Source organism: Tupaia chinensis, unplaced genomic scaffold (genome assembly GCF_000334495.1).
Source record: "Tupaia chinensis unplaced genomic scaffold, TupChi_1.0 Scaffold148210_1, whole genome shotgun sequence".
Taxonomy (NCBI): Eukaryota; Metazoa; Chordata; class Mammalia; order Scandentia; family Tupaiidae; genus Tupaia; species Tupaia belangeri.
The window spans coordinates 1,308,329-1,319,749 of NW_006208060.1; the positions used below are offsets into that span (position 1 = coordinate 1,308,329).

The following is an 11,421-nucleotide window of genomic DNA, read 5'->3' on the forward strand; positions in this document are numbered from 1 at the left end:
GTGCGGGAGCCCGGCAGGCAAGGCGAAGGCGAAGGTGCTAGGGACCGCGGAGCTGGCCCTGCGGGGCCCCGGGGGGGAGGGGGAGCCGCGAAGCCCCCGCTGAGGCCGCCTCTGCCGGGCCTCCCCTCCCCCCTGGGCGGACGCCATGCGGGGGGGTCCGGGAGACGCAGAGCGGCGACAACGCTGGAGTCGCCTTTTCGAGGAGCTGGACAGTAACAAGGATGGCCGCGTGGACGTGCACGAGTTGCGCCAGGGACTGGCCAGGCTGGGCGGGGGCGACCCAGAACGCGGCGCCCAACAGGTACCCTCTCCGGGACCCCGTCCTAGCGCGCCGCGCTGGGGGCCCAGCCTGCGCCCCGTAACCCGAGTCTCTGAATGGGCCGGCTGGAGCCGCCTGGGATTACCTGTGGCTGGACTCCAGGACCTGCCTCTCAGTCCACTTACCCCCTGGCCACTCCTGTATGGCCTAACGGGATCGCGCAACACCGGGCCCCTGAGGCCCCCTGGCTTGCACTTAGCTGCCAACACCCGTTTCCCCTCCCCCAGGGTGGGGGGTGTCTGCCGGGGAACCCAGTGGGGGACACTTCTGCCACTGCCCAGGACACACCCTCCTTTGGACTCTGCGCAGATGAGACAAGCCTAGCTCCTACCTCCAGCGACACACCCTCCACCCCCCTCCTGGCACCTACTGCCCTCCCGCCTGCCTGCCCAGCCGTTGTGTTTACATTCCCTGCCTGCCCTCTCCTGGGCCCGGCTCGGTGCCCCCCCCAACCGCCCCAGGAATCCAAGCTGAACTGGCCATGCACCCATCAAGACAGTCACTTGCCCCCCCTGTCCCCAGGCTGCAGGTGTTCTCTACATCCGGACCCCAGAGGGTCCCGAGGCCTCTCCATAGCATCCCTGAGACCTCTGGCCGCCCTCCCACCTTGCAGAAGGGAAAGCAGAGGCCCCACGGCTGCCCTGCTCGGGCTTGGCTGTGTCTCGTCTTGCTCAGAGCTATTTGGAAAGGCTGCGGTGTGAACCGGTGTAAGCCTCAGCAAGAACAGGCTTTAGAGAGGAGTACCCAAGGTTCCCCTGCCCAGTGACCTTGAACCAGTTTCTTGACCTCGAAAAGCCTGGGTTTGTATGCCAGGGACACTGGGCAATGGCTCCCCGCCTCACATTCCTATGGTGGCCTTGGGCACTTTGACGAGAAGTGAGCCGATTTGGGGGGCGAGGGGAGATGCTGTCCCTTGCCTCTCTCCCCCAAGGCCCTGCAGGCCCTCGGTTTCTGAGGCATAAAATGAATCGTGTCCCTTCCCGGGGACCCCTCTGTCCCTTCCCCACTGCCAGGGCGGCTCCCCTGGGACCGACGCTGACCCAGATGGCGGGCTTGACCTGGAGGAGTTCACCCGCTACCTGCAGGAGCGGGAGCAGCGCCTGCTACTCATGTTCCACAGCCTGGACCGGAACCAGGACGGTAAGGCTGGCCGCACACTGCTCCGGGATGGGCGGGGATGGGCCAGGGCCCCCCCCCAGACGACCGTGGGGTTAGAGCTGGCAGCGGGGAACTGGGGAGGCGGGGCGGGAGGGGGGGCGCCTCTCCCTGATGACTCACAAGCTATTTTGGGAGTTCTCCTCACCCCCAGCGAGGTGGTTCGAGCCCAGCCAGCCCATCCCACCTTGCCCTCCTTCCAGCGTGGGACCCCTATTATTCCCGCTGGATTTTTCTCAGGGACAGAGATCCCTGAGTGCTTCTGGGTTCTCTATGGGACAGAGGAACCCGCCTGCTGCGCATCTTCTGGGTTCCAAGCCTACCTCAGTCCTCACCGGTATAGGGACCCCTAAAATTAGCCTTGGATTCAGGGAGTCGTTCCTGGAACAGAGAACTCCTCCCCCCACGGCCCAGTTTCACCTCTCCCCACAACCCTGCTGCAAACGTCACCCTCTAGTGCAAGCTGTCCTGACCCTTGTCCCAGGGCCCTCTCCCCCCATAGCCCCTCCCCACCTGGGCCCCCTCCCCAGGTCACATAGACGTCTCTGAGATTCAGCAGAGTTTCCGAGCTCTGGGCATCTCCATCACGCTGGAGCAGGCAGAGAAAATCCTACACAGGTGAGTCGCTGGGGGTCCAGGACCCCAGGGACCTCAGGTTCCCGTGACCCCGTGACTGGCTCCGTCCCCCCCCGGTCCTGGGAGGCAGTGCTGAGAGGCTGGGGTTCTGGAGTCCGGCAGACCCTGGGCCGCTTGCTTCCCCTGTCTGAGCCTCAGTGTCCTCTGGAAAATGAGTGGGGTCATAGCGTCTCCCTGACGGGCTGGCGTGAGGAGTCACCGTGGCCTAGAGCAGCCCCCGTCATGGTGGGCCCTGCGCGCTCCTGCGAGACCTCACCCCAGCCGTCCCCCCAGCATGGACCGCGACAACACGATGACCATTGACTGGCAAGAGTGGCGGGACCACTTCCTGCTGCACCCGCTGGAGAATGTGGAGGACGTGCTCTACTTCTGGAAGCACTCCACGGTGAGCGGGGGCGCCTTCCCGGGTCTCCCCGGTCTCCCCCGACCTCCGCGGGGCTGGGCTAGGACCCTCTCTAGGGAAGGTACTCCTGGAGCCGAGGGATGAAGCTCTGCTCCCCTCTCCTCCGTGCTGGGCTCAGGAGCCTGGGCCTGGGGCCCATCTGGGGGTGTCTCTCCATCTGATTGGGGCCCTTGAGGCTTCCTCTGGGGGCAGCTCAATGGGACGAACTGGGCCTCCCACCCGCAACCCACACAGCCCCCCTTTGCTCGGTTCTCTTAGCCTGGATAGAGGGTTCTGCAGATCAGAAAAGTTAGGTAGCCATTGTTTTCGGGGAGTCCAGCGGGATCCACTGAGGTAGGGAAGGGGCCTAGATCCAGACCCTTGGCAGGCATCCCCGGGCAATGCTTTCAGTAGAGCCTGGTGGCATCTGGCAGAGATCCATCCAGGGGATCTGGTGAGACCCACTTGGGGGATCCAGAGACTCCTACCCTGGAGGCTCCCCCGGGGACACTAGAGGCTCCCCGTGGTGGAGATCCCCATGAGGTCTAGCGAAGCACGGGGAGGGATCTCCTGGGATCCTTCCGTGGGGCTTTCCTGGAAAGATCCTGTGGGCCCTGGAGGGGTCTTCTGGAATCCTTCGATGGGAGACCCTTGCTTGGACTCCTTCAGTGGGATCTGATGACCTTGGGGAATCCCCGGCAGGATCTGATCAAGGTCTCCAGGAGGGATTTGGGGATCTTTACGGGGACCATGGGTTGGACGTGTTGGTGGTATCTGGTGAGATCCGAGAGGGCTCTCCTGGGCTCTCCAAGGGTGCTGGAAATGCTTGATAGAGCCTCCCCAACCACCGACCGCAGTGTGACAGCCCCAGGCCCTGCGTCCCCAGGTCCTGGACATAGGCGAGCACCTGACGGTGCCAGACGAGTTCTCCAAGCAGGAGAAGCTCACGGGCACCTGGTGGAAGCAGCTGGTGGCCGGAGCCGTGGCGGGCGCTGTGTCGCGGACAGGCACGGCCCCTCTGGACCGCCTCAAGGTCTTCATGCAGGTGAGGGGCCCTCGGGAGACCCACTCCCTCCCCCAGACCCCGACCCGGGAGGCACCGCCCACGCCGCCTTGTCTCTGTCTCCCCATTCAGGTCCACGCGTCAAAGACCAACCGTCTGAACATCCTGGGGGGTCTCCGGAGCATGGTCGGCGAGGGGGGCTTGCGCTCTCTGTGGCGCGGCAACGGGATCAACGTGCTCAAGATCGCGCCCGAGTCGGCCATCAAGTTCATGGCCTACGAGCAGGTGGGCGAGCAGGTGGGCGGGTGGGCAGGTGGGCAGGTGGGCGGTGCAGGGAGGCGCGCTGGCCTGGGGAACGCTGGCGTAGAACGAGAACGAGGGCTGGAGGATGGGCCTGCGGGGCGGTATGGCGCATCCCCAGGATCAGGCCCCGGCTCCGCGCTCAGAGCAGGAGGATTCTGGGGAGCCCGGAGAACCGCAGAAGGTGGAAAGGCTTTCCTACCCACCCGGTGTCTCCACCCCTAGATCAAGCGGGGTATCCGGGGCCAGCAGGAGACGCTGCATGTGCAGGAACGCTTCGTGGCCGGCTCCCTGGCCGGGGCCACCGCCCAGACGGTCATCTACCCCATGGAGGTGAGAACAGGGGCCCCACTGCAGGGCCGGGAGAGCCCCACAACCAGGCCGCTCCGGGATGGCGCCTCCGCCTGATCCCAACTCTAGCACTTTGCAGCCCTGCTTTTCCCCGCGTGGCCTGCCCCGGTGTGACCTTGGCGTAGCTGACTTCTGGGATGGTAGCTGACCGTTATCTGTGTGGAAGGGGGTCTTGGGGGCTGGCTGCTTACGGATATGCCTCTTCCGAGGACGGGGTGTTTATTCTCCAAGGAAGCGTTTCTAGGTGTCTCTGTGATTGGAGAAATCGCGTCAGGTTGTGCAGGGTATCATTAGGATTTCGAAAGGGATGGAAAATGTTGATGTCAGTGAAGTCTAGGGATGAGCAATTCAGGCCTAGCTGGGAGGGTGGCTTCAGAACATTAGGGACTCAGGTTCCTTGCATCTGTCTGTCGTTCCATCCCTCACCATGCAGCATCCACCTCATGGAACAATGTGGCTGCATGTGCTCCGCTCATCACGTCCCACACTCCAGCCAAGAAGGAAAAAAAGCGGCAAAGAAAGAAATCCCACCCCTCTTTTAAGGATGCCTTGTGAAAGTGTCTCTCCTCCTTCTGTCTCATTTGGCTAGGTCTTGGCGACAGGGCCATATAGACAGGAAAATTCGGAAGTCTTTGTTTCTGGTGACAGCAGGCTTGCTGAAAGTGACAGTTAGCAGGTGGGCGAGCAGGTGGGCGGGTGGGCAGGTGGGCAGGTGGGCGGTGCAGGGAGGCGCGCTGGCCTGGGGAACGCTGGCGTAGAACGAGAACGAGGGCTGGAGGATGGGCCTGCGGGGCGGTATGGCGCATCCCCAGGATCAGGCCCCGGCTCCGCGCTCAGAGCAGGAGGATTCTGGGGAGCCCGGAGAACCGCAGAAGGTGGAAAGGCTTTCCTACCCACCCGGTGTCTCCACCCCTAGATCAAGCGGGGTATCCGGGGCCAGCAGGAGACGCTGCATGTGCAGGAACGCTTCGTGGCCGGCTCCCTGGCCGGGGCCACCGCCCAGACGGTCATCTACCCCATGGAGGTGAGAACAGGGGCCCCACTGCAGGGCCGGGAGAGCCCCACAACCAGGCCGCTCCGGGATGGCGCCTCCGCCTGATCCCAACTCTAGCACTTTGCAGCCCTGCTTTTCCCCGCGTGGCCTGCCCCGGTGTGACCTTGGCGTAGCTGACTTCTGGGATGGTAGCTGACCGTTATCTGTGTGGAAGGGGGTCTTGGGGGCTGGCTGCTTACGGATATGCCTCTTCCGAGGACGGGGTGTTTATTCTCCAAGGAAGCGTTTCTAGGTGTCTCTGTGATTGGAGAAATCGCGTCAGGTTGTGCAGGGTATCATTAGGATTTCGAAAGGGATGGAAAATGTTGATGTCAGTGAAGTCTAGGGATGAGCAATTCAGGCCTAGCTGGGAGGGTGGCTTCAGAACATTAGGGACTCAGGTTCCTTGCATCTGTCTGTCGTTCCATCCCTCACCATGCAGCATCCACCTCATGGAACAATGTGGCTGCATGTGCTCCGCTCATCACGTCCCACACTCCAGCCAAGAAGGAAAAAAAGCGGCAAAGAAAGAAATCCCACCCCTCTTTTAAGGATGCCTTGTGAAAGTGTCTCTCCTCCTTCTGTCTCATTTGGCTAGGTCTTGGCGACAGGGCCATATAGACAGGAAAATTCGGAAGTCTTTGTTTCTGGTGACAGCAGGCTTGCTGAAAGTGACAGTTTCTGGTATTAAAGAGGAAGGGAATGAGATATCGGGGACAGTGGTGACTGCCACATGTCACTCTGTAAGTTTAACTAGGTACGGAGATTTGGGGATAGCAGAATATTCCCGAGAAAGTGGTTATTGTAATTCAATTATTCTCAGGGTATCTGTTTCCAGGAATAGCTATTTTTAGGTGTCTTATTCCTGGGTATAGTGATTTAGGAAGCAGTTTTTTGTTTTATTTTTGTAGAGGTTTTTGCTTTAGGGCGCTTGCACTTGTCAGAGGGAGAGTGACAAAGAGACACAGGGAGAGGGGAAGTGAGAAATCACAACCCTCCCCCCCCGCCCCCAGAAGATGGTCACGCCATAGCCCCTTCTCCCTTCTCCTCTTGGGATCTTGGGCACGCACGCACACATGCCCAGTGTGAGTTTTAAGCCACCGGGTCTGGGATTCGAACCACGGTCGGCCATGTGGGAATCCAGCGACGTAACCACTACACCGTCTGTTGGTCCCAAGGAGCAGCTTTTGTTTTAGGGATAAACTGGATTCTCCCCAGGTGCTGAAGACGCGGCTGACCCTGCGCCGGACGGGCCAGTACAAGGGGCTGCTGGACTGCGCCAGGCGGATCCTGGAGCGGGAGGGACCCCGCGCCTTCTACCGCGGTTACCTGCCCAACGTGTTGGGTATCATCCCCTACGCAGGCATCGACCTGGCCGTCTACGAGGTCTGTGGCGGCTGCCCCGCCTTCTCTCCTCTGGCGTATTCCCGTTGGACACCTAAAAAAAAGGGGCTGACTCGGTGACCTCCTGCAGCTGGAGGACAGTCATGGGGTGATCCCAGAGTCCTGGGCCAGGCATGGGATTCTCCCACCCTCCACGTACTGGTGGGACAAGCTTGGATTTGCAGTTCAGCCTTCCTGGGTCACCCGAAAACTGGGGACCACTTTAGCTCACAGAATCACAAGCGCAGGCAATGATGAGCCTCAAAGAGGCCCAGCTCCCCCAAAGCATGGAGGGGACCCACCCTCTCTTGTGCATCTGCCGTTACCATTAGAAAACAGCCCCTCCGGGGGCCAGCAGGTGGCGCGGTGGTTAAGGCGCTGGACTCCCACACGACTGATTGCCACTTGCGTCCCGAACCTGGTGGTATGCTTTCTCACTTTCTCTCTCTCTCTTTCTCTCCCTCATGAGCACATGTGCCCTATAGCAAATCGAAAAACGATAATAATATTGACAAATAAAATTGAATAAATAATTCTTTTTTTTTTTTTTTTGGAGAGGTTTTTGCTATAGGGCGCGTGCGCTCACCGGAAAGACAGAGACAGACAGAGACAGAAAGCGAGAAATCACTCCCCCCTCTCCTCCTGGGATCTGGGGCACGCATGCACATGTGCCTGGCATGAGTTTTAAGCCAACAGGTCCGGGATTTGAACTACGGTCGACTCCATGGGAGTCCAGTGACATAGCCATTATGCCAACTGTTGGTCCCCCCAATAAATAATTCTTAAAAACAAAAAAACGGCAGGACCAGCAGGTGGTGTGGTGGTTGAGTTGCTGGACACTCCCACTTGGCCGACCATGGTTCGAGTCCCGGACCTGGTGGCTTCCTTTCTCACTTTCCCTCTCTCTCTCTTTCCTTCTCTGTGTCTGTCTCTGGTCAAATTAAAATAAATGAGTGAATAAATAAAATTAAATATTTTTTTAAATGCACCTTGGGGCCAGCCAGTAGTGGGATGTTTAAGGTATCCGGATTCCAGGGGTCAACGGATGGCATAGTGGTTTTGTTGCTGAACTCCCTATATGACCAACTGCGGATCAAGTCCTGGACCCCGTGGCTTGAAAATCACGCTAAGAACATATGTGTGCGTGTCCAAGATCCCAGGAGGAGAATGGAGAAGGGATTGCAGCTTAGCCATCCGCCTGGGGAGGGGGTGGGTAATTTCTTATTTTCCCTCTCACTGTCTCTGTCTCTCTTTCTCTCTCTCTGGTGAGTGTATGTACCCTATGGCAAAGACCTCGTTAAAAAAAAAAAAAAAAGGCACATTTGCGTGCATGCCCAAAATCCTGACAGGACAATGGAGAAGAAGGGATTATGGTATGGCCATTCCCCTGGGGGGTGGGGGATTCCTCACTTTCCCTTCCTCTATCTCTGTCACTCTCTGGCAAGTTCACATGCCCCATGGCAATGGCAAAACCAAAAAAAAAAAAAAGTAAAGAATAGTATGTGTTTTAGTTCAAAAACTTCCCCAAGTGGACCCGGAGACAAGGATTAGGGACAAGTGGTCTGAGTGTTCACTGAGAGGCTGAGAAGGGCGTGTAGACTGGTTTCCTAAGTCTACTGAAACAAAGTATCCCCACTGGTTAGCTTACAGCAGAATCCTATTGTCCTCCTAGTGTCCCAGAGGCGGAGGTCAGACCTCCACAGGGAAGTGTGGGCAGGCGCAGGCTCTGGAAGCTCCCTTCCTCGGCTCTTCTAGTTTCCGGTGGCTTATAGATGAGTCAGTGCAGTGTCTACTTCTCTGACCCCCTGGCTGTCTCCATGTGTCTCCCTGGATCAACAGTTGGCGTAATGGCTGTGTCACTGGACTCCCGCGTAGTCGACTACGGTTCGAGTCTCAGACCTGGCGGCTTAACCTCACACCAGGTGCATGCCCAAGATCCCGAGAGGAGAATGGAGGAGAAGGGATTGTGGCGTGGCCATCTTCCTGGGGAGTGATTTCTCACTTTCTGTCTGTCTCTCTCTGTCTTTCTGGTGAGCGCACGTGCCCTATAGCAAAAACTTCTCCAAAAAGATAATAATTTTTAAAATATCTGTAAGGGCCTTATCCAAAGAAGGTCACATTCTAAGGTCCTAGGACATCAACATGGTGTAGTGGTTAAGTGTTGGACTCCCACCTGACCGACTGCAGTTCAAGTCCCAGACCAAGCCGAGTGGCTTGAAACTCACACCAGATGCGTGTGCATGCGTGCCCAAAATCCCAAAAGGAGAAGAGAGAAGGGACTGTGGCGTGATTGTCCCCCCAACAGGGTGATTTCTCATTTTTGTCTCTCTGTCTCCCCCTGTCTCTCTGGCGAGCAAACACACCCTATAGCAAAAAGATCTCTCTAAACTAAAAAAAGCATCAGGGCCAGCAGATGGCATACTGGTTACGTTGCCTGTTTCCCACATGGCCGACTGCGCTTCAAGCGCTGCACCCGTTAACTTGAAAATCACACCAGGCATGCGCGTGTGCCCAAGACTCTGAGAGGATAGTGGAGGAGAAGGGATTGTGGCATGGCCATCTCCCCTGCGGGGCTGATTTCTCACTTCCCCTCTCACTGTCTCTGTCTCTCCAGTGAGTGCACAGGCCCTAAGGCAAAAACTTCTTAAAAAAAAAAAAAAAGACACTGGAGCCGGCAGGTGGCGGGGGGATTAAGGGGGTTTGACTCCCACATGGCTGACTGTGGATTGAGTCCCAGACCCAGAGGCTTACTTACTTACTTTCTTTTTTTTTTTTTTTAAATTATTTATTATTGAATTCCATTTGTTCCTGTTATTTTTAAATTTGACTCGACAAAGACAGAGAGACAGAGAGAGAAAGAAAGGGGAAGCAAGAAACCAAGCCACCAGGTCTGGGATTCAAACCGCAGTCACCCATGTGGGAGTCCAGCATTCTTGACCACCTCACCACCTACTAGTCCCCTGGTGGCTTACTTTCTCACTTTCCCTCTCTGGTCAAATTAAAATAAATAAAGTTAAACAAAAAAGTAGACATCAACATATCTTTGTAGGGGACATGATTCGACTCATAATAGGTTATTATTTTTTACAGAATTATTTGTGTTTATTATTTATTTTTTAAAATTTGAGCAGAGAGAGATAGAGACAGAGACAGGGGGGGAAATGAAAAAGCAAGCTGACAGTACCAGGACTCCAACTGTGGTGCCTGAACCACCACGCCACCTGTTGGCCAACGTAACAGTGCATTATTAAGCATTGACCACTGTGGGTAAGTGCAGTTCAGTGTCTCTGGGGACCTCTGGAGCACAGCATGGAACATGCTCCCCGCGAGGGGTGAGGGAGCTGGGGTATTGACACACAAGCGCGTCGTTTGAAGGTTGCTGCTGCAGATGGTAACTACCGAGCCTGTTCCTAGGAGCTCAGAGCAGCCTGGCTTGGGTCCAGAGAAGGTTTGCGGACAGAGCTGTGCATGTTGATAGTTGGAAATGAGCAGGTTTGCGCTGAAGCAGTAAGGGATGAGGCTGGAGCATCCACAGTGTCTGAAGAGCGTATGAGTTTCATACAGCTGCTGTAACAAATTGTCACAGAGTCAGTGGCTTAAAACAATGCACATGTGGGCCAGCAGGTGTGGTGGTTAAGGGCGTTGGACTCCCACGTGGCTGACAGCAGTTCGAGTCCCAGACTTGGCAGCGGGCTTTCTCACATTCCCTTTGTCTCTCTCTCTCTCTGATCAAATTAAAAAATAAAATAAAATAATAATAATAACAAATATAATTAAATCTTGTCAAATTTTAAAATAGTAACAAATAAAATTAATTTTTTTAAATGTTAAGAATTATTTCTTATTTAACTTTACTTATTTATTTTAATTTGCCAGAGAGGGACAGAGAAAGAGAGAGAGAGAGAAAGTGAGAACGCAAGCCACAGTTGGCCAGCACCCTTAATCACCACGCCACCTGCTGGCCCCGATAAATAATTCTTTTTTATTTTTTTTATTTATTTTTTTTGAGAGGTTTCTGCAATAGGGTGCGTGTACTCGCCAGAGAGACAGAGAGAGACAGAGAGATAGAAAGTGAGAAATCACCCCCCAGGGAGGATGGCCATGCCACAATCCCTTCTCCTCCATTCTCCTCTTGGGATCTCGGGCATGCACACACACGTGCCTGGCATGAGTTTAAGCCACTGGGTCTGGGATTCAAACCGTGGTCGACTACATGGGAAGCCCAGCGATGTAGCCATTATGCCATCTGCTGGTCCCCACATATTCTTTCTTAAAAGAATTATTTAATTTTTTAAAATGTATTTACTTATTTATTTATTTTTGAAATTCACCAAAAAGAGACAAAGAGAGAAAGAAAGTGAGAAAGCAAAGTACCAGGTCCGGGACTTGAACCGCAGTCAATCATAGAGTCTAGTCAGTACCTTAACCACCATGCCACCTGCTGGCCCCTTCACATATTCTTTATGGACCCCTTTTAAGTTTATTTTTCTCATGAGCAAGACAAAGATGGAGAGAGAGGAAAAGGCAGAGAGGCGGCACCCCCAACAGGGTAATCCACTTCCAGCCCGGCCAGCCCGGCTCACACACTGGGCATGCCTGGATGCTCGGGGAGGCCTCCAGGCACAAACCCAGAGCCTTCCTGTGCGGGTCCGCCTCACAGAGTGTCATGTTTACCACTACACCACATCCAGCCTTTTTTTTTAAAATACAATTTTTGTTATTTATTTCTTTAGTTTAATTTGACCAGAGAGGGACAGAGTGAGGAGGGTGGGAATGAGAAAGCAAGCTGCCAGGCCTGGGACTCGAACCACAGTCAACCATGTGGGAGTCCAGCGGCCCCCAACCACCATGCCACCTGC

The 11,421-nt window shown here is 55.7% G+C and overlaps 1 protein-coding gene across 3 annotated transcripts in view; it reads left to right on the forward strand.

Moving 5' to 3' along the window:
* SLC25A23 (solute carrier family 25 member 23) overlaps positions 1–11,421 on the forward strand; it is a 16,339-nt gene that overhangs the window by 144 nt on the left and 4,774 nt on the right. Inside the window, exons 2-9 of one of the 3 annotated variants that reach the window (XM_006170246.3) lie at positions 35–301; positions 1,333–1,459; positions 2,005–2,092; positions 2,384–2,495; positions 3,379–3,537; positions 3,628–3,780; positions 4,021–4,128; positions 6,398–6,565. In XM_006170246.3, coding sequence (XP_006170308.1) covers positions 146–301; positions 1,333–1,459; positions 2,005–2,092; positions 2,384–2,495; positions 3,379–3,537; positions 3,628–3,780; positions 4,021–4,128; positions 6,398–6,565 — 1,071 coding nt within the window. In that variant the 5' untranslated portion in view covers positions 35–145. Of the gene's footprint in view, positions 1–6; positions 302–1,332; positions 1,460–1,976; positions 2,093–2,383; positions 2,496–3,378; positions 3,538–3,627; positions 3,781–4,020; positions 4,129–6,397; positions 6,566–11,421 lie in introns of those variants that run through there. The other 2 variants (XM_006170247.3, XM_027768980.1) reach the window with 2 other exon arrangements.